The sequence below is a fragment of the Spinacia oleracea genome, chromosome 3 (assembly GCF_020520425.1).
Source record: "Spinacia oleracea cultivar Varoflay chromosome 3, BTI_SOV_V1, whole genome shotgun sequence".
NCBI lineage: Eukaryota > Viridiplantae > Streptophyta > Magnoliopsida > Caryophyllales > Amaranthaceae > Spinacia > Spinacia oleracea.
This window is the reverse complement of record NC_079489.1, coordinates 23,126,372-23,150,594: the sequence shown is the minus strand read 5'-3', so window position 1 is coordinate 23,150,594 and position 24,223 is coordinate 23,126,372. Positions and strand designations below refer to the sequence as shown.

The window sequence follows — 24,223 nt, the reverse complement described above, 5'->3', positions numbered from 1 at the left end:
CCAATTCCCTCAACAAAAAAACAAAAAAGTGTTCGTGCTACATTATTACTATATTTTCTTTGAGATTTTAAAAATCATAGTATTAGATAATGCCTTGAATCAGTCAAGCCCTTTACTGCAACGCCCCAGCACGGGGATCTCCTTTACGGTATCTGTTATTCTGGACTAGGGTTATCTGCTTTGGACCTATTTTCTAGGCTTTTCCGCATCTGTATAGAGAGTACTATATAAACTCTCTAGGTCATAACCTACTTGTATTCTGAAATCTGTAATCCTCAAGATCAATAAAACTTTCCTCCCCTCTGCCTGTAGACGTAGCTAACACATTGTTAGTGAACCACGTTAAATTCTCTGCGTTCTTTATTACGTTATTTATTCTTTCTTTGCATCCGTTATAACACACAGGACATCTACTGAACAAATAAAGTAAAATTAGTCATTTTTAATACTCCCTAAAATAATGTTATTTTGAATACCGAAAGCATAATTCTCAAAAACTGACGACAGATACAACAAATTTATCTCTCTTTTCCTTCTCTTTTTAGGATTTACAAAAATTCTGGTTTTTTTTAGGCCGAAAATAACCAATTTCCCTCGAAAATTAGGTTATTTTCGACCCTTTATCTCCAATTTTGTTTTGTTTTTGTGTTTGATCTCAATAAAACTACATATTTTCAGTTTAGTAAGTACCATATAGTGGGTTTGATTCTAGTCATATTTTGTATGTTTAATTTAATTTAGTTTGTTTCTTCGAGAAAGATTTGTTCGGGATAAAAGAAGGAGGCCAATCTTCGAATCATATTTATTACAGCTACAACAGATCAATAGACCCTCTGTTGAAGAAGGGTTGTAAATCGCAGTGATATAATAGAGGCTATATAAAATATTCTATATACTACCATCAGCAGCTTTTCGGTAGGACCGCCCTACGGGCGCGTGTAGGAAAGACCGAGTGAGTCAACCACGCGCGCGTGGCCTCACGCGCAGTATAAGTAGATATTTTTTCTCTCTCCTTCATTCTTCTCCTGCAATACGCTATTCTTCATCTTCTCTTTGGTTTCTCTTTTCTCTCTTCTCCTCTTCCCACCTCATTTTCTCTCTCTTCTCTTCCTCCTTCCATCGCAGCCACACCACCGTTGAAATAGTGGCGAAGCAACAGTGATGAAGTAGGTTTTCAGATGCCGACGGCGACGCAAGACCTAGATCCACACGGAGTAGCGGCGCTCGATGTAGATCGGAAAACTGCGGAAGTTAGGTCGCCGTTGAGGTAATTCTTCAATCTCTATCCAAGTCTCTCCTTCACTATTCTTCACTTAGTTAGGTTTTTGATAAATTTTGTTGATTTTTTTCAACGTCTTTGGTGGGGAGGCTGAAGAAGGAATATGAAGAGTGAAGCGAAATCGCTTCGCGACGGAATCCACGGCGGTGGTGGTTAGGTTGGTGGAACTGAAAATGGCGAGGACGGCAGCGCCGTTGTCTCGGAATTAGGTAACTCTTTCATCTCTCTCCTTCATCTCTCCTCTATTCTTCAGTTATTTTAGGTTTTCATTTTTCAAATTAATTTTTGAAATTAATTTAGGTGAATTTAGGTTTTTGATTTTAGGTTTTTTTTGCCTCTGATTAGTTGCGGTTGCGGTGGTGGAGGTGGCGGAGGTGGAGGTGTGGCTTGGTTCTGCGAGAAAGGGCGGCGAGTTTCGGCGGTGGAGGTGTGGCTGGGTTTTGCGAGAAAGGGCGGCGACTTTGGGTGGTCGGATGAGGAGTCGCAAGGAAGGGCGGCGACTTTGGGTGGTCGGATGAGGCGTCGCAAGGAAGGGCGGCGAGTTTCTTCAAATATGCAGGGCCATTGATTTGAGTGTGATGGGAATTTTCATTTCACCATTGATGAAGAATGTTCGCAAGTGTGATTACTCTGATTGTCCAATTATTATTGCATTAATTATTTTATATTTATATTTTGTTAAAAATTGTAATGATTTAGTGGTAATTTTCTCATATTTAGTTATGAAAATAAATAGTTTAGTTTCAATATTTTGTTTTTGCATATTAGTTATACTTTTGTTATAATTAGTTAAAAATACTTTCGTTTTAGTTAAGAAAACTAAATTGAAATTATTCTTAACTAACACAAATTTAATATTAACTTAAACATGATTATTCTTAACTAAACCTTATAAAATCTTAACTAAACTTAGAAATACGTAATTAAAACTTCTGAAATCATAACTAATTGGTTTCGCTTAACTAGTTGGTTTCGTTGCTTAACTAATTGGTTCCGTTGGTTAACTAATTGAATTTCAGACTTAACTAATTGGTTCCATGACTTAACTAATGGAATTTCAGGTTTAACAAATACTTTCTTTAAATCCGTAAACTTATTAGTTTCATTGCTTAACTAATTGGTTACATTGCTTAACTAATCGGTTCTAATCTTTAACTATTTAATTCCATTACTTAACTAATTAGTTACAATGCTTAACTAATTGATTATATTGCTTAACTATTTGGTTTCTATGTTTAACTAATTGGCTGCATTGCTTAAATAATTGGATTTCTTTGCTTAACTAATTGGTTTCATTGCTTAACCAATTAGTTTCAATGCTTAACTAATTGGTTTTATTACTTAACTATTTGGATCCAGTGCTTAACTAATTGATTCCGTTAATAAACTAATCGGTTCTAATGTTTAACTAATTAGTTCCATTGATTAACTAATTAGTTACTATGTTTAACTAATTAGTTACAATGCTTAACTATTTGGTTTCTATGTTTAACTAATTGGCTGCATTGCTTAACTAATTGGATTTCATCGCTTAACTAATTGGATTTCATCGCTTAACTAATTGGTTTCATTGCTTAATTAACTACTTAGTTTTAATGCTTAACTAATTGGTTTCACTACTTAACTATTTGGATCCAGTTCTTAGCTAATTGAATCCATTGATAACTAATAGATTCTAATGTTTAACTAATTAGTTACAATGCTTAACTAATTGATTTTATTACTTAACTATTTGGTTTCTATGTTTAACTTTTGGCTGCATTGCTTAGCTAATTGAATTTCATTGCTTAACTAATTGGTTTCATCGCATAACTAATTAGTTTCAATGCTCAATTAATTGATTCGATTACTTAACTAATTAATTATATTGCTTAACTAACCGATTCCATTGCCGATTCTATTGCTTGAAATGTTGTATCTTAACTAAAGCCTGTAATCCGTTATCTGAAACTCGAAAAATATATAACTAAATGGTATATATAAATTATCATATTGCATAACTAAATATAACAAAAGTTTAACTTAAAACCAATATTTCTTAACTAAAACAATGACAAAACTAAAACGAAATTATCATAACAAAAACGAAAATATTCGTAACTAAAACAAATTTCACCTTAACTAAAACGAATTTATTCTCAACTAAAACAAAATTATCCTTAACTAAAACAATATTATTCATAATAAATACAACAAATGTGAAACTAAAATAAAAAAAAACGACTGCCTATGTTGCCAAATATTCTGAAACAGGGGAAACAACGACCACCTGACCAGTGACCACCACCACAACACCCACCACCCACCCAAAAGCAGTTGTTATTCCTAAATGCAATAAAAGCATAACTAAGTACAATAAAATCATAAGCCTAAAATTCAATTAGTTAAGCCCAAGATTCAATTAGTTTAGTTTTGTACCAATTAGTTAAGCAATTAAATCAATTAGTGAAACGTTGAAATTCAATTAGTTAAGCATTTGAACCAATTAGTTAAGTTTAATATTCAATTAGTTAATCCTAATATTTATTTAAGCCTAAAATTCAATTGGTTAAGCCCAAAAATCAATTAGTTAAGCAATGAAACGAATTAGTTAAGCACTGGAATTAATTAGTTAATCAATCGAACTAATTAGTTAAGCATTTGAACCAATTAGTTAAGCAATGAAACCAATTAGTTAATCAATTGAACTAATAAGTTAAGCATTTGAACCAATTAGTTAAGCAAAAAAATTCTTAACTAAAACAAAATAACTTTTAACTAAAACATCATTATTCTAAACTAAAACAAATTAACCTTAACTAAAAAAATAATGTGTAACTTAAACATCATTATTCTCAACTAAAGCAAAATATGTAACAAAAACAATAAAAGTTTATAACTAAAATAGGATTATTTTTAACTAAAATGAAGTACTTTTTAACTAAAACGAAAATTTCATTACTAATAAACATTATTCTTTAACTAAAAGAATACTCCATATAAATTATAGCTAAAATAACCATAGTCTTTAACTGAAACGAAAACTAATTTAAATAACAACAACAAAATTCGTCGGGACCGTCAACCCTTGCGAGGCCCAGCTTCCCTTCGTTCGCGTCGCAGCCACCAGCAGGGACTAGCGCAGCCACCGCAAGACCGAGATCTCCACCACCGCATTGATGATTCTCCCGCCGAAAGTCCAACTCCGACTAGCGCAGCCACCGCAAGAAGGTCCATGCCCTGCTGCACAGGCAACATCGTAATCGCCGAGGACTCGAGGAGGCTAGTCGCCGCCTCTCTTCCCCACGACTCTCACTCTCTCCTTCGTCGCATAATCTTTCTCCACCTCTTTCTCCATCATCGACGGCGAAAGTAGTGTCTCACCGCCACCTCCGATGAGATCTACAAAAGTAAAAAAGAAAATTCAAAAACCTAATTTCTAAAATCAACAACATTAATAAAAAAGCTGAAAATTAAAAAACCTAAAACAAGAAGAAGAAGGAAAATGGAGGAGAGAGATGGAAGTACCTCGTTGCTTCGATCTCTCCTTGCTCGCAGGCCGCGAGTACGGGTTCGCCACCACCGTTCTCCGCCGCCTTCGAAATTTGAGAATCGAGAAGGAGAGGCGGCGATTTCATCACCAGATCGCTCTGGTTCTCGCTTCCCCATCCTGCCGGCCACCAGGATCTCCCGCTGCTAAACAGACTTCGCTGGTCGCCGTCGCCTCATTCACATCCGCAACCACCGCCACGAGCCACGATAAACCATTAGATCTCGTTTCACCACCGCGCGCCTCCTTGCTCGGTGCCAGTAGCCGCTCACCGCCATCGCACCTTTGTGGACCACCTCTTGGTGGTGGTGGGCATGGAACTAATTTTGAGGAGAGAGAAAGAGGCAGGTGTTTTGAGGAGAGAGAGAGAAATCGAGAGTTTTGAGGAGAGAGAGAGAAACCGAGAGTTGTGAGGAGAGAGAAATGAAAATTGGTATTATATATTTTCAGAAAATAAAATAAAAACAAAGTTGATATTAGGCTGACATCAGTAATGACGTGGCAATAAGGTGACAACAAGGCGGTTTTTCATGTAAGACTGTCTTTTCTAAAAGTTTGTATACTACCATTGTTATGTACTACGTAATTATTAAATTTAAATATTTATGTAGATGTTATATGACTTTTTATCAATTAATTTATTTGATTATATTAAGTCACAAAATATATCGAACGCGTCCTCATAATCCGTCGTTGTACTCAAAAACACAAAGCCCGTCATTCTTAAACTTCGAAGTCCCTCCTTATAAAACCCTCCCTAAATCTCATTCCTTTCCACTTTCATCCATCAATATTTCCCGTTAAACCGTCTCTTAAACTTCCACAAAACTCTCCTTTGCTCTCTCCTCGTTCTGTGATTCCGAGCAGTGCTATAATGGCGGAAGAATCCCCATTTCCATCTTCTGAAACCTCCCCTCTTTCCCACAAACGAAGAATCACTGACATGGTCTCTCCTCCTCTTGATCATGAAACCATCATTTCACAAAACCCAACTCCCACACTCTCACCCCTTCCTTCTTTTGAAGCGGAACCCTTGATTCTTGAAGTGGGTGTTACTGAAATCCAGAAAAATGATTCTTCAGCTGAACAATCCCCCAAGAAGGCGAAGTTGGATACTCTGAATCGCTCTCTTTCTGACGAGGGTGGTATAACTGATGAAGTTCTTCAAGATTCTGAGAATTTTTCTGACATGTTGCAACTGGGTACGGATTCGAAGGATGAACTGTTGATTCTTGATGGTAAAGATGAAGTCCATCAATCTGAATTGGAGAAAATTGATAAGCGTTTTGAAGAAATTGATGAATTTCTTGGAAATAAAAATGAAAATCCCACTCAGGTTTCATCTGAAAATTCATCGGGAACTGCTGTAAGTGAGATTGTGCAATTGGAATATGAAAAAAAATCCGAGAATTTCAATGGGTTTTTGCAGAAATTTGTTAAGGGCGGAGACTCGGCAAGTTCATTGAAGATTGAGATGATTGATGGAACACTGCTTCTGGGGGTTGGAGGAACTGATGTTCCGATGACAGATGTTGAATGGAAGCGAAATCGAAATGGGGGGAAGAAGGGTAATCCAAGAAACAACACTGGTTGTGTTGCTGGGGATTCAAATAAGGGGAAGAGGAAGTCTGTGTACTCAAGGAAAGATATGGAGGAAATGAGGTATGTGAACTTTAAAGGCCAGAGGAAGTTTTGGAATGAGATTTACAATGGATTTTCTGCGACTGTGAAGAAGGAGTATGTTGCATTGGGTAGTTGTCAGCATCAACAAGCTGGTGGCGGCAAGAAGAATTGTAACAATGACGGGTTTCTGGGCGCTTCTTGCTCAACTGTTCCAAACTTCAGTAACCGAGGAACTATGGGTATATTCTCAATTGCCCATATGATCTTTAAATTCTGTCCTTCAATGATACTTTATCATGCTTTCTTGAACTATGTTTGTTGGTCTTATGTTGCAAATTTGGATTATTTTGTTAAGTTCAATCTTGAAGTCACTGTTGAATGCTTTCTTGAATGATCGAGTGATGTTGCCACTGCTTACCTATGGAATTTGAGTGTTTTTGTATGGTTGAGTGTTAAAGTTTTGCATATGTAGTGAAGAGTGAGACACCATTGTGTTATTTGAATCGTCTATGCGAAAGTGTAAACGATATTGTGGTTTTTTAAGTCCAATAGAGCTTTACTTCCCCAACTGGTAGGAAATGGTGGTGTTAATATTTCTTTGGGTACTTGATTTCATTTGCGTAGGTTTTTTGTCATTATTAACTATCAGTGTACTCTTTCCAAAAAAAAAAAAAATCTGCTAAGGTGTGGCCAACGTATTTGAAATTTTATTTGTGAAACTCCAATTATGAAATATCATAATGGTAGTTTTGCATGCAGAAAATTTACTCTTGCAAAATACTTACACCCTTTTTGTTTGCCTCTTTAAGCCCTTTTCAGTTTATTTTCGTCTTAGTTGGCCTGTACAGTTTATGTTGGAGGGATTCCTGATTGGCTAACGTATAGAATGAAGACCATGAACACCTAACATGAGCCTGTTACTCCTTCTATTCTAACATGACTTGGGCCGGGTTGAGTATGTAGTGTTGAATAAATTGGCTTCACATTTGGTTGCATCAAGATGCACATGGCTTCAATACTACCTGTTTCTGCTTTCTGGCTTGATCTTCTTTTCTTGGATCATATCGCCAGGCCTTGTTTTGGGTTGCCGGGGGGTGATTTGTTTGGGGGGGGGGGGGGGGGGGGGAGGAGATTTCGATGCTTGAGATATTATTTTCTTTCCATCTCCTGATCTCCTCCATGTCATTTTCTTCTCCTCCCAGCAATTAGAAGAGGGTATTTTCGGTTGATCTTCCATTTGCTTTCCTCAATCATTGTCCTGTATTTTCTTGGTTGGATTATGAGTCATACTTCAATAATCCTATGGCCCTCAACTCTTATTTCTCATTCTACCTTCAAAATTTTCTTTCACACTTACCCTCTCTGATACTTTATGCAGCTTAATCTCTTTAATCAGTAAGGGGATGGGGCATTATTCCATTAGTAGTCTGAGTTATCTGCTTTGGTGTTCCTCTCTGACTGTGTCAGGATCAATTTCTATTGTCACAGGTGTGGCTGCTGCAAGGGGAAGATTCAATAATCCAACCATTTTTGTCTACAGAAAGAAGATAGCTACTAACTGCTAAAGCCTGATCAATTGACATTTGATCTTGGTGCCTGATTACTTGTCCAAAGTTGATAGTGTCTAGTTCGAGTTGTGTATACCGCTGGTATATAGTGTAGTTTGTGGGATAGTTTTGTAGATGACCACGTGTTCTTTCTGTATAGAACTTGTTTGTGAGTAACAGTGTAGCATGGTGCAACATGTGAATAAAATCTGATAGTGAGTGTTATGCTTTGACATTCACATTGTTTGAATTCTTTGTTATGGAGTGATTGCAGATTAATTTTTTTAGTCTCATTGTTATTCTCTTTTGCAAGTCTGCAACCATGGGATATCGAATCCGTTGACAGTTTAGAATAGAGTTGCTAAGCTTTATGATGTCTTTCAGGAGAATTTTGTTCAGGAAATGTGAGTTGTGATGCAGAATATGTTAGTTCCTCAAATTTTACTTGTGAGGGTGACAATAGTGGCAAGGATGGTGATGATTTGATAGGGGAGTGGAGTGAAGGTGAAGAGAGTGATGATGAATATGAGAGCATGCATAGACCTGCTTTTAAGGTTCAAGGTGAACCAGATTTTGAATCTGGGTCACCAGAAGATGGATTAGAATACCTGAGGCGTGTCAGGTATACTTCATGGACTTCTATGCTACTTTGCTCTGTTTTTTTTAATTTCTTTCCTTGCTGATGCCTCATTCATCAACATTTATATCAATGTGCACGTCTATATTTGCCATATTCTCTAATTTTTGAATTATGGTGCAAGTACTTTCTTGTTGTAAAAAAATTACACGTAGTCTTTATTCTTGTTCATTGAGAAATTCTAACTTTTGTTGTTAACATTGCGGCGCAAAAAACTCAATATCTCCTCCAAGCCCAGCTTTTACGCTAGTTGTCCAATTTTGGCTGTCTGAAATGTGCGTTTAAGTTTATGCACTTGGCAATTTCTTAGCATTTTTGTAAAATACTCTGTTTTACATATGTATTAAACAATAAATACGTATAACAAGAGGAGAATGTAGTACATCATATATGAGAAAGCATCATATGCAAATCAATTGAGTACAAAGTCTACTTCTTAGTAACTGCTCCAATTTTGTTGTAAATACTACAGTACGTAGTAATTGGTGGCAGAAGTATGATCTGTAAACAATGTACTGGAAAGAAATCCAAATCAACTAACATGAACCAGAAATGATAAAGTATATATTGAAAGTAGATGTTTAAGACTTGGGGTGGGAGTAAGGGGGGAAACCAGATGTGAGCTATTGTATAATTCTAGTAAATAGAAACTGAGGCTTTTGTTGGAGTTTACTATCTTTCTGCTGATTCTACCCAGCCTAATCCTGCATTCACCGAATGCTTGTGCCCCATTTTATATAACAAGTAGCTGAAAGTGAAGCTTTGCTTTTATTGGAAGTGTACTACCTTTCTGTAGATTCCAGTCAGAATCCAAATCACGCATTTAACTTGGGTATACTTGTATACAGCTAGTAATAAATATGAAGCATGCTTCCCCTTTTGAGGTGGCACTAGGCCATAATTATTCTGATACATTCCATTTTTAGCCTTCCTGTTCTCACTTGTAAAAATATTCTCCAAGTTCGGCATAACTGCAGTTTCCTATTAAAAGCTCTGTGATCCATGCGTGAATGTGAATCGGATATGCACTTGGGCATCTCTACTTGGACTTGCTTGTCTGCGGTGTTTATTGATTTGGATGTGTCCTGTGTGATAATGGATGACCTTGACCATATATGTTTAGGAAACAAGTTATTTGATTGGGAAGAAAGGTGTGCAAGTACCTAACTTTTGGACAATAAATAGTAAGTTTTTTGTTAAATACAAAACCACAAGATTTTTAACAAAATCAAGGTTTTATCACTGGAGACTGCATTAGGGTTAAAACTATATCCTTATAAGAAGTGTTGGGAGAAAGTTAGTGCATTATATGCAAGAAGAAAGATGCTTAAACAAAAAGTAATTCTGTTATTATTACTTCAGAAGTATGTTTACATGCCACTGGAAAAGAAAACAGCATAACAATTAATCTTGCTTTAAAAGATCTCTCTCTGCTATATTGCTGCAGGTTAGAAGCTCTTAACAATTATACTTCTATAAAATTAAAAGAGAAGAAAATAATTGATTATCCTTTATTAGAAACCCTGTTAATGTTTTAGTTAGTCTTCTTTGAACTGAAAGATTAAATTGTCATTTTACTTAGGTGGGAAGCAAAGCGAATTCCAAAAGTCAAGGTTGCCAAGCTTAATATTAAAGTTAAGGATCAGAGTGTTTACATGCCCGGAATTCCTGATATCGAGGAGTGCCCTTCACACCTTCTTCCGTTGAGGCCATGGGAAGATGAGTTCATTGCTGATTTTTCCGAGTTGAGGCTGGTAAATAAATTAAACCTTTCCCGCTGATTTCAGTAAAACTAACTTCCACATTCAATCTTGACCTATTATGTTATTTTGGTTGTAGGCTCTATCTCGCCTTGAGAATACCAGTGATGCTGTTTCTGTCGACTCAGAATCAATCATATTTGCTCGTCCCGAACACAAGAGTCAGCCCTCACAAAAGTTAGCATCACTCCAATTAACATCAGGTGGTCCAACATTATCTTCAGTCCTGGCAATGGACCCAGTAACTAGAGTCGCACTGCTGAGAAGACGTATAAGCTTGTTTGAGAATGCAAGTGATTTGTCAAAGGATGATTGTGCATGGCTCTTTGCTCTTTGTGCAGTAGTTGATACTCCCTTGGATGCTGATACTTGTGCATCTCTCCGTTGTTTGCTTCGAAGTTGTGCTAAGTTCCGGGCAAGTAAACCTGAAGTTGATGATGAGGTCATAATGCTGAATGTCTTGGCAACAATATCCGGCAGATTTTTTAGGCAGTCAGAAAATTAATGTGCTATGTTTAATTATTTTGATCAGCTCATTACTAATTCTTATAGTCCTATGATCAATATCATTAAACCCATGTTTTTAGGGATAATTTTGAGTATATTAGCACTACTTATGTTGGTCTAATTTATGTTAGTTGATTTTGCATTCCAATTTATTTGTTTGGCGTGGTCATGATTTCCTAAGACATCAGACTTACACTTGTTAAGTGATGGAAACCAAATGAGAATCGAATTTGACACAACTATTGTTAAGGATATTTCGTTGAAATGACTATTATTCTGGATGAAGGAAGTATATTGAACAAAAAACTGTATTGAGCAAAACCATCAAACAGCACAATTGAGGGTACTACATCGTTGTCTCTTGTTACAACTACAAGTGACTTTGCTGTAAAATTATATCTTTAAGAAATTTGGACGATTTCATGACTAATACACTTTATTTTATGCACAATTACTATTTTTTAAGAACTAATTTCCAGTTCAGAACTACAAAACTGAAGCATTCACATTCTGGATCCTCGCTTCAAAAAGTAGAGAGCTGTGTGACTTCATTTCATACTCTATCAGGCCAGATTCTTGCTCAGGAACGGGAATGCCATCCAACGAGAAAAAACCAGGAAATGAAAGAGCTGTGTCAACTAGTCGTACCCAAGCCATCCCCTCAGGGGGTGATGGTAAGATGACATTTTCTGAATCTTCCCCGGCATTGAAGACAGCATACAAGTTTCCCTTCATGTGATTGTAACTTTGAATGCCTTTGTTATCAGCCTTGAGTTCCATAGCCAGGAATTTAACTGATGGATCATCCCATTTTGGTGTAGACAAATCGCTGTCATACCAATCAATCTTTTCTTCTTCCAAAAACTTCTTCTTCTGCAGAAGATCGCTACGCCTTTCTCTCAGAGTAATCAGATATGAAATGAACTGTGTCATCTGAACACCAAAAGCAGTGTTAAGTGCACTCCAATTTAAAGGCTTTCTATCCTTTTTTGAAGGTGATCCACCAGATGATTGCCCACACTCATCTCCCATATTTAACACTGGAACACCAAATGATACAAATAAGATAAATAGAAAGTTACGAATTTGTTTAAGTCGTGTTTCAAGGATGATTTTCTTATCTGTAGCCCCTTCTTCCCCACAATTCCAACTTAATTCAGAAGCAAGGTCACTGCTGCTGAAACTAACCAAATCGACTAGCGGAAGACCAACGTTTCTGGAAACATAATTAAAGGACTGTGCTGGACTTCTTCCAGCAGAAAACATGTCTCCGCTTCCACAAAGTCGCGTTGCAAGACTGCTTATTAGTCCTTCACCCCTCAGAAAATTTCTCACATCACTAGAAAATTTTGTATTTATTTCGGCCCATCTTGTCCAATGAGGAAAGCGGGTTTCTTTGTATTTCATATCAAATGGATCCCAAAAGTCTGCAATTACCTTGGTTTTTGAAAGCATGGTACCATGAGAAATAGCTTCAACTAAAAGGGGGCGAGATAAGCTCTCTCCAAAAGAGCCTTTCAAGAGATCTGAAGCATTTATGAAGCAAAATCCATCTATATGGAACTCTGTCAACCAATAGAAGAGACTGTCAACAATCATCTGCTGCATGGTTCGATAGTTACAGTTCAAAGCATACCTGGCACTCAATTCTCCGTTCTTATCGGTATAAGAATAGGATAAAGGATCAATTTGTTGAAGTATTCCATCTTCAGTGGTATGAGTGAAAACAACTTCCAAGAAAACCTGTATTCCATTGGCATGCATTCTCTTTACCATCTCTTTCATTGCTTTAATAGCAGATAAAGAGTCACCTTCAGGTCCATATTCCTGCATTGGTGAAAAATAATGGAAGGGGAAGTAGGGGCCCTTTTTCTCGTCGCATGGAAACACTGGCTCCAACAATATACTATTAATTCCTAGATTTTTGAAATGCTCGACTTTTTCAGTAACACCAGAGAAGGTTCCAGAGGAATCAGCAGGTAGTTTACTGGACTTGTCCCCAGTAAAATGCTTTATATTTAGCCGATAAAAAACTAATTTCTCCATGCTCAACCCAGGACTGACATCACCACTCCAATCAAAAGAAGGTATAGCACGGAATTCTCCAAGATCAGGCAGACCAGGAATCTTTTTCCTTAATAATTTAGCATAAGGATCTAAAATAACTCTGTTACTTGTTCCATTAAATACAGCTCCTTTGCATCTGTAGCCATAACTCACAAAGGGTCCAACACTATCAAAGGATGCATGCCAGACATAACCAGTTCGGTTCAGATATGGATCCAGTTCAATCTCTAAAGCAGGTTTCTCTGATGCATTATCATCGAACAAACACAGGATAACACTTTCCGCACTTCTTGAGACAAGAGCGAAATTCATCCTACCATCGCTGGAAAAAGAAACACCCAATGGATCTGAACGCCCAGCAGCAAAGCCAACAGGAACACAGAAATTAGTTTGTCTGTTACTTTTTATCTCTGAACTTTCTGAATCAGCACCCTTTAAATATTCCAACACAAATGATAGACAGAATGGGGCTAAATATGATTCAAATTCTATTTCAACTACGTAGGTACCAAAAGAGTTCTTCCTCGCAGAAATTTGAGAAACTGCCTTCTCTGGAGCCGAGGTTTGGAATTCAAGAGGAATAAAAGATAAAGAGTCAGATCTATATATACCCCAATTTAACATCAGCTTCTCTGGGTTGCCATAAAATTCAGTAAGAAAAACCTCAATATGCACTGAATATTTTAAACTTCTCTTCCCTACAGCTACCTTCACCTGACCACCATTCTCAGTCCTAAAACGGTACTTTGACAATCTTTCCTCAGCCTGTTCAAGGGGGATGCTTGATAATGCGCTGGCTTGGAGACCTAGTTTCTTAACAGGATATATTTCGGCATGACCATAGCTTTCTCGAAACGCATGTTGCCACCCTATTTTCCCTTCATGTCTTAAATCCCTTCTATCATACGAAATGCAACCACAAACAAACTTTCTTGATAATTCTGCACTAGTATTGATTGTTTGGAACAGTCCCACGGGTACGGATGTCACAAGCATTGCCATTGACTTCCACAAAAATGGAGATAAATTCCAAAGTTTCTCAAACAGATGCTACAATTGAGTTAAACCTGTTTAGTAGACAAGTAGTAAGTCCAAAAACTCGCAGAAGGCGGATAACTGTATAAGTACTAATTCTTACTTTATACCAACAAGTTCAAACCAGAAACATAGGCACATAAACTAGCAAAAAGTATCATGATCACCTTCTAGCTACTGCTACCAAACATGTTGGAGCTGCATCATCAGAGCATACATCATATGGAGTACACGAGACTCAATCTCTCTTCACAAAAACTTATATGTGACGTGCCCATCATTAGTTGGCGTACAGTAACAGGGGTTACTAACAATTTCATCAATGGAGTTATTCATCATGCATAAATGACGTTACTCATAGAAATTCCTTTACTTATCAATTCATCAATTAAGAGAAAAGACCCGTGTATAACAGTTTTAGCTAGGTTGAAAAGAGATAGGTTGAACATATAAGATTGAGATTGACTAACATATTTCGTATAACATTGGTGGGATACTCCACTATCAACAGTTGATTTTAGGATGAAATCCGTCAGTTTTGTAAGTGATCAATCTCTTCTCTTGTCTAAAATTAGAGATTTAATTCGATCCATTGTCTAAACAGTGAACCTGTGCGTGGGGATTTGTCTGCGCTAGTGGTGTACTGGTTTGTATCCAACAATTGGAACCCAATTAACTTACATTTAATCAAATCATCTCAACTAACTGAAAATTCACTTAACCTTGCCAATATAAATATGAAAAGAAGAAAACAGAAAACCCCAATCTGTATTCAAAAAAAGTTAAGCAATGATAAGTTTACCTGACGAGTGAGTGAGTGAGTGACTGAATTCGGTATCTGGAAAAATTTGAGTATGCCCAGAATCATTTCATTTCAGTATTCTTTGAATTTGATCATCAAATCCTCAATTTGGGGAAGGAGGAAGAATGCGCAAGTTACCTAAGCTGGATTACGTAAGAGAGAGAGAGAGTGATGATGAGATGGTTTCTTGGGAAGATGAAGGATTAATCTTTGAGTGGGTCCATTCAGGTTCAGCCAGATTTTTGCATCTGATCCGTACGATTTGCCTGAATATTAGAGTTACTTGTGTTCTTAATTGGTTGCTCCATTTCTGTTTATGAGGAGTTGAATTTTATTAACATTGACCATTTTAAGCGTGAATTTATTACTCCGTATTAACTAGATTAGGTCTGTATACACACGAATATTCAAAAAAAAAAATTATTTGACCATCTTTTTTATACAATATTTAACTAACTATTCATTTAATATGCTATTTTTGCCCTATTATGTAATATATATTTTATATGTTTGCTATAGTAATTTGACAAAAATATTGAATAAATATTGTTTTTACTATTGAAATGACGATTTGACTAAAATATTACCAAAATCGTTTGTCATATTGTATAATCCAATATTTATTTCCAATACATAAATAATCCTAGTTTGTACTATATAAAGGAAAAGAAAATAAAAAATAAAGTAGATAAGTTTTTATTATGAAAGAGATTTTTGCACGGGCGTAACCAAAAAAAATCTTGGAGGAAGGGGGGGGGGGGCAGGGCATGAACGATTTAGAAAATTAATACATGTGACAAATCATTTATGCATATGTAGTTTCTAAGTAGTAATAAAGATTCAACATTAAGAAATATGCCTAACAAAAAATATTAAATACAAAATAATTTATCATAATCATTTAACTCGAGTTCTCCTAGGTTTCATAGAGTAAAAGTCATCTATGATTGACTTAATTTCGAACTTTCCAACAATATCTTTCTCTATATACACTAGCAAGTAATTCGAAAGAAAATCATCTTCCATCTTGTTTCGAAGACTAGTCTTCACAATTTTCATTGCTGAAAAAGTTCTCTCTGAAGTTGTTGTGCTAACAGGAAGGGTCAAAATAAGTTGAATCAATCTATCTACTAAAGGATAGACATCTGATTTCCTATTCTCCACCAAGCTTCTACATAAAGCAGTTATGGTACTCAAGTTCTTCATATCCAGATTCTTAGGAACATCACAATAAAAGAGTTCAAGTTGATACTTCAAATGTGATATCTCATATTCTGAAAGTCCCGAGGATAGTATTTCTCTGCAAGACAACAAATATTTTCCACATCAAAGTGCTTGTATCCATCAATAGGACTCAAATACGCACTTAAAGTAAGTAACTCTGTTGTAAATACGCACTTAAAGTAAGTAACTTTGTTGTTTGCTAACTGAAACTGCTATTTAGCTCTTGCAATTGTTGATCTATGATTACAGAAAACACATTGACCCTATAATGATGCTCCACTGTTATAGTGTCTTTGTTGCGTCGTGATCGAATTATTTCGGCATAAGAAACCTGCGTATCTATTATTTCCAGTACCATGTTTATTGCAAAAAGAATGAAATTTTTGTAATAGACATTCCCAACCATCATCTCTAAGCTTTTGAATCAAGGACTTTGTACCAATAACTAAATGCATAGCATTTAAACTGTCTTGTGATTTACGCTGCAAAGATCGACAAAGTCCATCTGTATACCCCACAATATCTTCCATCAAATGTAAAATAAACACCAAATCAAATAACAACAACTTTTTAAGAGCAGATTTACCATCCCCGCGTTGAGCATATGATTGTTAGTGCTATTTTCTTAAGGACTGAGCGAGTTGTGTTGAAAATTCTTAACAAACTACAAATTGACTTAAAATGAGAGCTCCATCTAGTATCCCCAGGACGTTGACGAGTACCAATTTGATTCAACCCTTTTCCCGTTTCAACCTCCTCGATCTCAACTAAATGCTCCAATTCGGCTATTTGACTAGCTTGCAATTCATCATGACGCTTAGTAGAAGAGCTTACAGTGTTAACAATAAAAATCATATCTTTGAAAAAATCATGGACCTCGGCTACTTCTCTAGCGGCGGCAATAAAAGCAAATTGTAATTGATGTGCTAGACAGTGTACATAATACGCATAAAGACAATCTCTCATGAACAAACCTTGTAAACCATTCCACTCTCCCGACATATTACTAGCACCATCATAACCTTGACCTCTAAGATTTTGAATGCTCAACCCGTGATTAGATAATACTATACAAATTTCTTCATTCAAAGTCTGAAGGTTGTATCTTTAACATATATGTACTAGCTCAAAAAACCGCTCTAGTAAGAATCCATTTTTGTCGACAAATCTTATTATAAATGCCATTTGTTATCTTTTAGATATATCTCGAGATTCATCAACGATTATGCAGAACTTTGAATCACCAATCTCCTCACGAATTGTTTTTTGCACCTTGTCAGCAAAGACTTGTAAAATCTCTTTTTGAATAGCAGGAGATGTATATTTAGCTTTTGAGGTCACAACATCATGTACATCCTTATTATAACATGCTAAGAGTTTTAACATCTCTAAAACGTTCCCCTGATTTTTAGACTTTGAACTTTCATCATGTCCTCTAAATGCACAATGTGAAATGAAAGCCACCGAACTATTTCATTTGAAATTTTAATTCTTAAAAGATTATTTTCAATCAATTGGGGATTTTGTTTTTCTAACACCTTATTAATATGAGCATCAATTTTCTTTGCATTTTTTTCAACATAAAGTTGAATATCCATGAGCTGAATTGGTATCTTTCCCCATGTGAGTTGACAAAGAGAATTCTTTACTCCCAACCTTCTTCCAGTTTTTAAATCCATGTACTATAAAACCATCTGAGCCTGATTTCCCCAACGGGTCCTTCAGATAAAGGAAGCACGGGAAACAATAAGCAACATCACTTGTAGGGGAGTATTCTAACCAATTAAATTTCTTAAACCATGCATGTTGGAATCGGCGTGGATGATTTATTGGACCAGAACGAGGATACTTATAGAGAGGAACCCGATAAGGCCCGTAATGAATACATGCATTGATAATATCTTCATGCTCTTTTGAAGGGCAACTATCAATTGGTTTGCGCAAAGCAGGATCACGCTTTAAAGTTTTATTTCCAACATTAACCGTAGATTGAATGTGTTGGTTCTTCATCAGGAACTTGCTTAGATGTTTGAGGATTGACATTAATATCAGGTTCAGTAGTCTCACTCGGGTTTGAGTTTCCGATACCTGATTCGGAAAGAGGTTTTGCTTTAGAAAAATATTAATCAATTTTTTTTCTCTTCATATCGAAAACCTAGCAACAATAATATTATAATAACATGATTAATTATTTGATTAACTTATTAAAGTGATGGTTCTATAATCTAAAATAAATTAAAAAAATTCAAATATCCACAATGATTAAAGTATAAATAAAACTAATACTTTTATAAAATTAACATACAAAACAAAAAGTAAAATACTAAAATAAAATTATACCTTTATCTTGATAGGATATATCCGATAGCCGCGATACCCCGTAGCTTCCTCCTTAATTGCTCAAGAATTTGACTGAAAAATCAAAATAAAATAAGACAAAAGCTTTTAATTATAAAAAAAAGGCCAATAAATCAAAACAATTGTATACACAAACAATTACTTCTAGAAGGCGACAAAATTCACATCAAATTGCAATTGATTATTGATGCCTTGATGGGATGATGCGACAGGCCAGACAGATAAATTGATTTAATAAGCAAAACCTAGATGCTAGACTGCTATATATACATATATATACATATATATATAGGGTGAGGTTCCTGTGAGAACCAACTTACGGTGAGAACCAATTTATAACCGTTCGATCAAACAAAATCTGATGGTCATTATACGCACGTGTGAATATATTAATCTCTTAAAAGTCATAAATACGGAGTACCAAACCAATGCATATTTTTTGAACTAAAGATGCATATTTTTTGAACTAAGTATGCATAATGTTTCAACTATATGTACATCTTTTTTATCAAGATAGAATTTTTTTTCCTTATGAAAAATATGCATATTTAGTATAAATTATATGCACATTTAGTTTTAAAATTATGCATATTCACTTAAAAAAAGTGTAAGACTTTTCGTTCAATGTTGCCTCTACATTGCAGTATACTCCTGCGCTTTAGCTTTCTATCTCCCTGCTTTCACCTATTACAACTACTTAAAAACATCATGATCCTTATTATGATCCTTATTACCAATTTGATTCATAAATAAGCATCATGGATGATAAAGAGATATTTATGAGATTCTTAAGAATATCCTTTGAATGATAAAACCCCAATTTAATTGAACAGAAGTACAAATCATCATCTTCTTCAAATCTTCGCCATTGATGCTACCTTCACAACCTTCACACTCTCACCATCTTCATCCACCATCTCCGCTCCTTCGCCGCCGCCGCCATTTCCGTTTTCCTCCACCGAAACTCCGAATCAACCTCAATTTCTCTCTCTTCTCTGCACCATCTTCATCTGCATTTTTCACACCTTTGAAATGAAGCAATTCAACTAGAACTAAATTATGAATCAAATGAATTACTCGGTAAAAAAACCTAATAACAATTAAATCGCAACTTATCTTTAATTGCAGCAAATTTGCACCAAATTCTTTGAAATTGGGGTCAAATATTTTCGGCAATAATGAAGATATTCAAGAGTACAGTCTTGTGAAGAGAGAGAAAGAGAGAGGAACTTGAAGTTTGAAGAGAAGACTGGATTTTTGGGAGAAGAGAGAGAAGGAAAAGCTACCTGCGTTTTGTAACTTGAGAGGGATTGGGTTTAATAAAATTTAATCTCATCCGTTAATTCCGTGTGATCAAATGGCTATAAAGGTGGTTCTCACATTAAGATAGGTTCTCACCTTAAGCTGGTTCTCATAGGAACCTAAATATATATATACATACATACATACATATATATATATATATATATATATATATATATATATATATATATATATATATATATATATATATCACTTCTTATGGTGAGAACACTTTTACACTCTCTATGTTCTATATTTGTTCAACAATGTTCTAAATTTTCAAACTCATGTTCTAAATTTAGTCAACCATGTTCTAAACTTATTTAACCATATTCTAAATTGGTTCAGCCATGTTCTAAATTTATTCAAGCATGTTTTAATTTTATTCAACAATGTTCTAAATTTTTAACCTCATGTTCTAGATTAATTCAAGCATGTTCTAAAATTATTCAACCATGTTCTAAATTTTTAACCTCATATTCTAGATTAATTCAAGCATGTTCTAAAATTATTCAACCATGTTCTAAATTTGTAAGCTCATGTTCTAAATTTATTCAAGCATGTTCTAAATTTATTCAGGCATGTTCTAAATTTATTAAACGATGTTCTAAATTTTCAAACTAATGTTCTAAATTTATTCAACCATGTTCTAAACTTATTTAACCATATTCTAAATTGGTTCAGCCATGTTCTAAATTTATTCAAGCATATTTTAATTTTATTCAACCATGTTATAAATTTTTAACCTCGTGTTCTAGATTAATTCAAGCATGTTCTAAAATTATTCAACCATGTTCTAAATTTTTAACCTCGTGTTCTAGATTAATTCAAGCATGTTCTAAAATTATTCAAGCATGTTCTAAATTTGTAAGCTCATGTTCTAAATTTATTCAAGCATGTTCTAAATTTATTCAAGCATGTTCTAAATTTATTCAAGCATGTTCTAAATTTATTCAATGATGTTCTAAATTTTTTCAACCATGTTCTAAATTTATTCAAAGATGTTCTAAATTTATTCAAACATGTTCTAACTCCATCCAACAGTGTTCTAAATATATTCAATCATGTTTTAAAATTATTCAACCATGTTCTAAAACTTATTCAAACATGTTCTAAATTTATTGCAAAATATTCAACAAAAAAGGCGAGTGAATAAATTTCGATAATTATGTCTAATTTTTAATCTGGAAATCGTAAAAACAAAAAAAAAAAAATTGGTCAAAATTCAGTGAGAGAACAAGCAGCATGTTTCTATCACTTTCTCTTTCTACTCATTTTCAATCCTTTAATCAGAGAAGCCATCCAATTGAAAATCCGATTTCTTATCTCTGATTGAAATTGATTTTGAATTGAAAGTGCTGATTGAGAAATGGAGGAGGAAGGAGGAGGATACGAGGTCGCCAGATTTCTGCGAGTGGTGAACTGAGAGCGGCGACCTATGAGCGGCGCCGGCAAGATACGAGCGGCGCCGACAAGCTACGAGCGGCGCCGACTTGCTACAAGTGGTGACCGGCAAGATTGAAATCGATTTTGGCGAGATTGAATTGAGAAATCAATGAAATTGAATTTCAGCGAGATCGATTTCGATTCGATTTCAAAGAATTTGAGCGAGATTGAAATAAAAAATCGATTGAATTCTTTTTACCTGATTTGCGAACCACAACTCTCTCCACCACCATTTTGGTTCGATTTCGGGTCGGCGACCGACGATGTAATTGCTGAGGGCGGCGGCGACGAGCGATGACGAGCGACGAGCGATGACGAGCGACGACGGCGAGTGGCGGCCTGAGCAGCGACATAAGTGATCGAAAAGAGAGAGAGGGGGATTGAAGAGAGAGAAAGTGCACCGGAGAAATGAAAAAAATACCGTGAATGAATAATTAATTTGGGATATTTATTCATAATAATTACGAAAATGCCATTATTAAAAAGTGTTCTCACCGTAAGGAAGTGTTCTTACCATAAAGTAGTGTTCTCACGAGTATATATATATATATATATATATATATATATATATATATATATATATATATATATATAGAATCAGGGTCCGGTGAGAACCACCCCTTAAGATGAGAATGGAGAACTAATCTCAGCCCTCGATCAATTCAATCCAGCGGCCATCATCTCACCCGAAAAAATTAAAATATTAAGGGTAACATGGTAAATTTACATTGCTGAATGACCTCCCTCTCTGAACCCAATTTTTAGGTTTTCTTTCTCTCTCTTCCATTAGTTTTCTCTCTTCTCCTCCAAATCCTCTCTATTGCTTCATCTTCTTGGAACGCTCTTGGAAGATTTCGCTCCCCTCAGTCCTCTAACATCTTCAATCGAAGCTTCAGCTCAAAATTTAGTTCATCAATGGCGTTTTCGAAGAATTTGTAAGTTTTATATCTCTCCTTCTACGTTTTCTCTTCACAAACCTAATTAATTAGGGTTTCAAAATCCCTAATTTTTTCCCCCAATCGACGAAGATGCTTTATGTTGTAAAATAAGGGAATGAGAATTTAAGCAACTATTTTGTCGTCAATCTTCGATTCATTCCGTCCTTGAAATTTCTGGTAGGTTATGTTTCTTGTGCGCTTTAAATGGACCAAGGACACTTCAGCAAATATGTGCATTTTTTAAATTTCATCTTTGTGTCTCGTTGTTGCAACCGTGGTGAGAACTGTTCTTGTAACGAGTTTAAGAGAACAGAGAGGGAGAGGAAACTTTCATGTGTTAAATGAAGTACCAGTAGGCCTGCTTGATTTAATTATTCCAGAATCCATAAATTCAACTTTTATGACCAGTTATTTTTTATAGTAGTATGTCATATTGCAATCCAGTAATCATTTGATGAACTTGCTGTGAAGTGACTAGCAATATGCTGGAACTTTGTTTGCTTTCTGAGGATGCAAATTTACTGTTTGTTGTGATCTTCATCTGTGTTTGATCTGAAAATTTACCACAATTTATTTATGAGGAGTTGTAGGTTGGTCATTGTTTTATCATTAGGCACAACATCAAACCAAGATGCCTTTGATCTAACATTCTAACCATTACGTGAAATCATTAAGAGTTTGTTTTCTTTTTTCTTCTTCTTTCATCTTACCAATAGCAAGTGCTCATTGTATCTGAATACTTGTGTTTAGAGAATGGGAGGATTTTGCTGATAGGAGACTTGCTTGTGTTTGCTGGTTCTACCCTTTATGTAGTCACCAATGTTGGCGAGGTTAGTGGTTACGTTTGTGTTTTTCATGTTTATATTTGCAATTACATTTAAAGAATTTCTATTTAATTTGCTGATGTATGTGATAGGATAATCAATAACAGATTAAAAAAAACTTCCTTCATATTGAACTATTGTCTGTTGAGCTTGTTTGTGAAAGCTATGCATAATTCTTTTTCAGCAACATTATATAAACTATAGTATCATTATGCAGACTGCAGTGGCTATTTAAAGTATGTTTTTTTTCTTTTTCTCAAGCATCAACGCCTACCTATGACGGCAATGGAATTGTTTTCTTAGTAGAGTGAGGACCTTGTACACTGCCTATGAGATTTTGCTGGAAGAATAGGTACTATATATCTATTAATTGGCATCAGTTATGAGTTAATTGCATTGCTGACTCCATATACATTGCCACGGAGTTCTATGTAGAAATTCCTTGTAAAAAATGCACACCAAGTTGAACTCATGGGAATGTTTGGACTATCTGGTGCAATCATTATTTCTGTCCAAATGTATCCTCAATTTAACTTGTTTCCATCATATCTTGCCACATCATTGTTGTTTCAGAAACTTAAGGGGATACTCATAATGCCTTCATAAATTTCTTGTATGGACCACATGAAAAATGACATGTCTTATTTGTTCTGCATGGCCAAGCAAATACTTAACAGATTTTCAGAAGCATACTGGAGCACAATGAACTCAGATCTATCCTTGACAGATTTTCAGAAGCATACTCGAGGCATGAAGTTGTCTCTATTTGGCCTAAATCTGTTGTTTCTTCTAGGAATTCCATTTTCGTCCAGCGGTCCTTGTTCCTCTGCTGTGTTGCTTTTCAACTTCTCATCTGATATCTGAGCTCTTGAATTACTGTAGATCATTCTCTCCAACAGAATGTCATTCCATTCAGGAGTATATTCAACATCATCATAAACCGCAACAGACTAAACAGAAGTAGAAAAGGTAATCAAGGGCTTTTACTTTTGAATTATTTCGATCTACTTTTTTTGGTTTTTTTATTTACTTTTATTTACGCTATTTGAAAACACTAGCCTACTAGCTCAATCGGTAGAGCATTGTGCAAAAGCACAAAAGATGTGGGTTCGAATCCCACGTAGGTTCGTTTACTTTTGTGTTTCCTTTATTTACTTTTGAGTCTACATTGTTTACTTTCGAGTTTATATTATTTATTTCTTAGATCTTCCAAATTACTTCAGAGTATTTCATTCTCCTCGAAGCTAGTTAAAGGCTTGCTGGGTTCTTTTGGAGTTGGCACATGGGTGACAAAGGTATTATCTCTGTGCTATTGCCTATTTGATGATCTTTACTTTTGAATTGA

The 24,223-nt window shown here is 35.4% G+C and overlaps 2 protein-coding genes and 1 long non-coding RNA gene across 3 annotated transcripts; 2 read left to right on the top strand and 1 right to left on the bottom strand.

Moving 5' to 3' along the window:
- Positions 1-903: 903 nt before the first annotated feature.
- Positions 904-2,028, top strand: LOC130470718 (uncharacterized). The gene is made up of 3 exons (XR_008931441.1): positions 904-992; positions 1,126-1,267; positions 1,369-2,028. It is a non-coding gene; the product is annotated as an uncharacterized lncRNA (long non-coding RNA).
- A 3,485-nt stretch (positions 2,029-5,513) lies between these two features.
- LOC110798940 (uncharacterized) lies at positions 5,514-11,284 on the top strand. Its single transcript, XM_022004133.2, has 4 exons — positions 5,514-6,670; positions 8,363-8,600; positions 10,198-10,369; positions 10,455-11,284. The coding sequence occupies exons 1-4, from the start codon at positions 5,683-5,685 to the stop codon at positions 10,878-10,880; spliced, it is 1,824 nt and encodes a 607-aa protein (XP_021859825.2). The 5' UTR covers positions 5,514-5,682; the 3' UTR covers positions 10,881-11,284.
- Positions 11,173-15,087, bottom strand: LOC110798939 (isoamylase 2, chloroplastic). The gene is made up of 2 exons (XM_022004131.2): positions 14,787-15,087; positions 11,173-14,016 (listed from the first exon to the last, which is right to left on the bottom strand). Exon 2 carries the CDS (start codon positions 13,949-13,951, stop codon positions 11,369-11,371), a length of 2,583 nt encoding a protein of 860 aa, XP_021859823.2. The 5' UTR covers positions 13,952-14,016; positions 14,787-15,087; the 3' UTR covers positions 11,173-11,368.
- Positions 15,088-24,223: the final 9,136 nt, after the last annotated feature.

Excerpts from the sequence above, each read along its gene's own strand:
- LOC110798940 (XM_022004133.2), top strand. The coding sequence starts at position 5,683 with ATGGCGGAAGAATCCCCATTTCCATCTTCTGAAACCTCCCCTCTTTCC. Across the intron at positions 6,671-8,362 it reads CAGTAACCGAGGAACTATGG|GAGAATTTTGTTCAGGAAAT; the intron begins GTATATTCTCAA and ends GATGTCTTTCAG. Across the intron at positions 8,601-10,197 it reads GAATACCTGAGGCGTGTCAG|GTGGGAAGCAAAGCGAATTC; the intron begins GTATACTTCATG and ends CATTTTACTTAG.
- LOC110798939 (XM_022004131.2), bottom strand. The coding sequence starts at position 13,951 with ATGGCAATGCTTGTGACATCCGTACCCGTGGGACTGTTCCAAACAATC.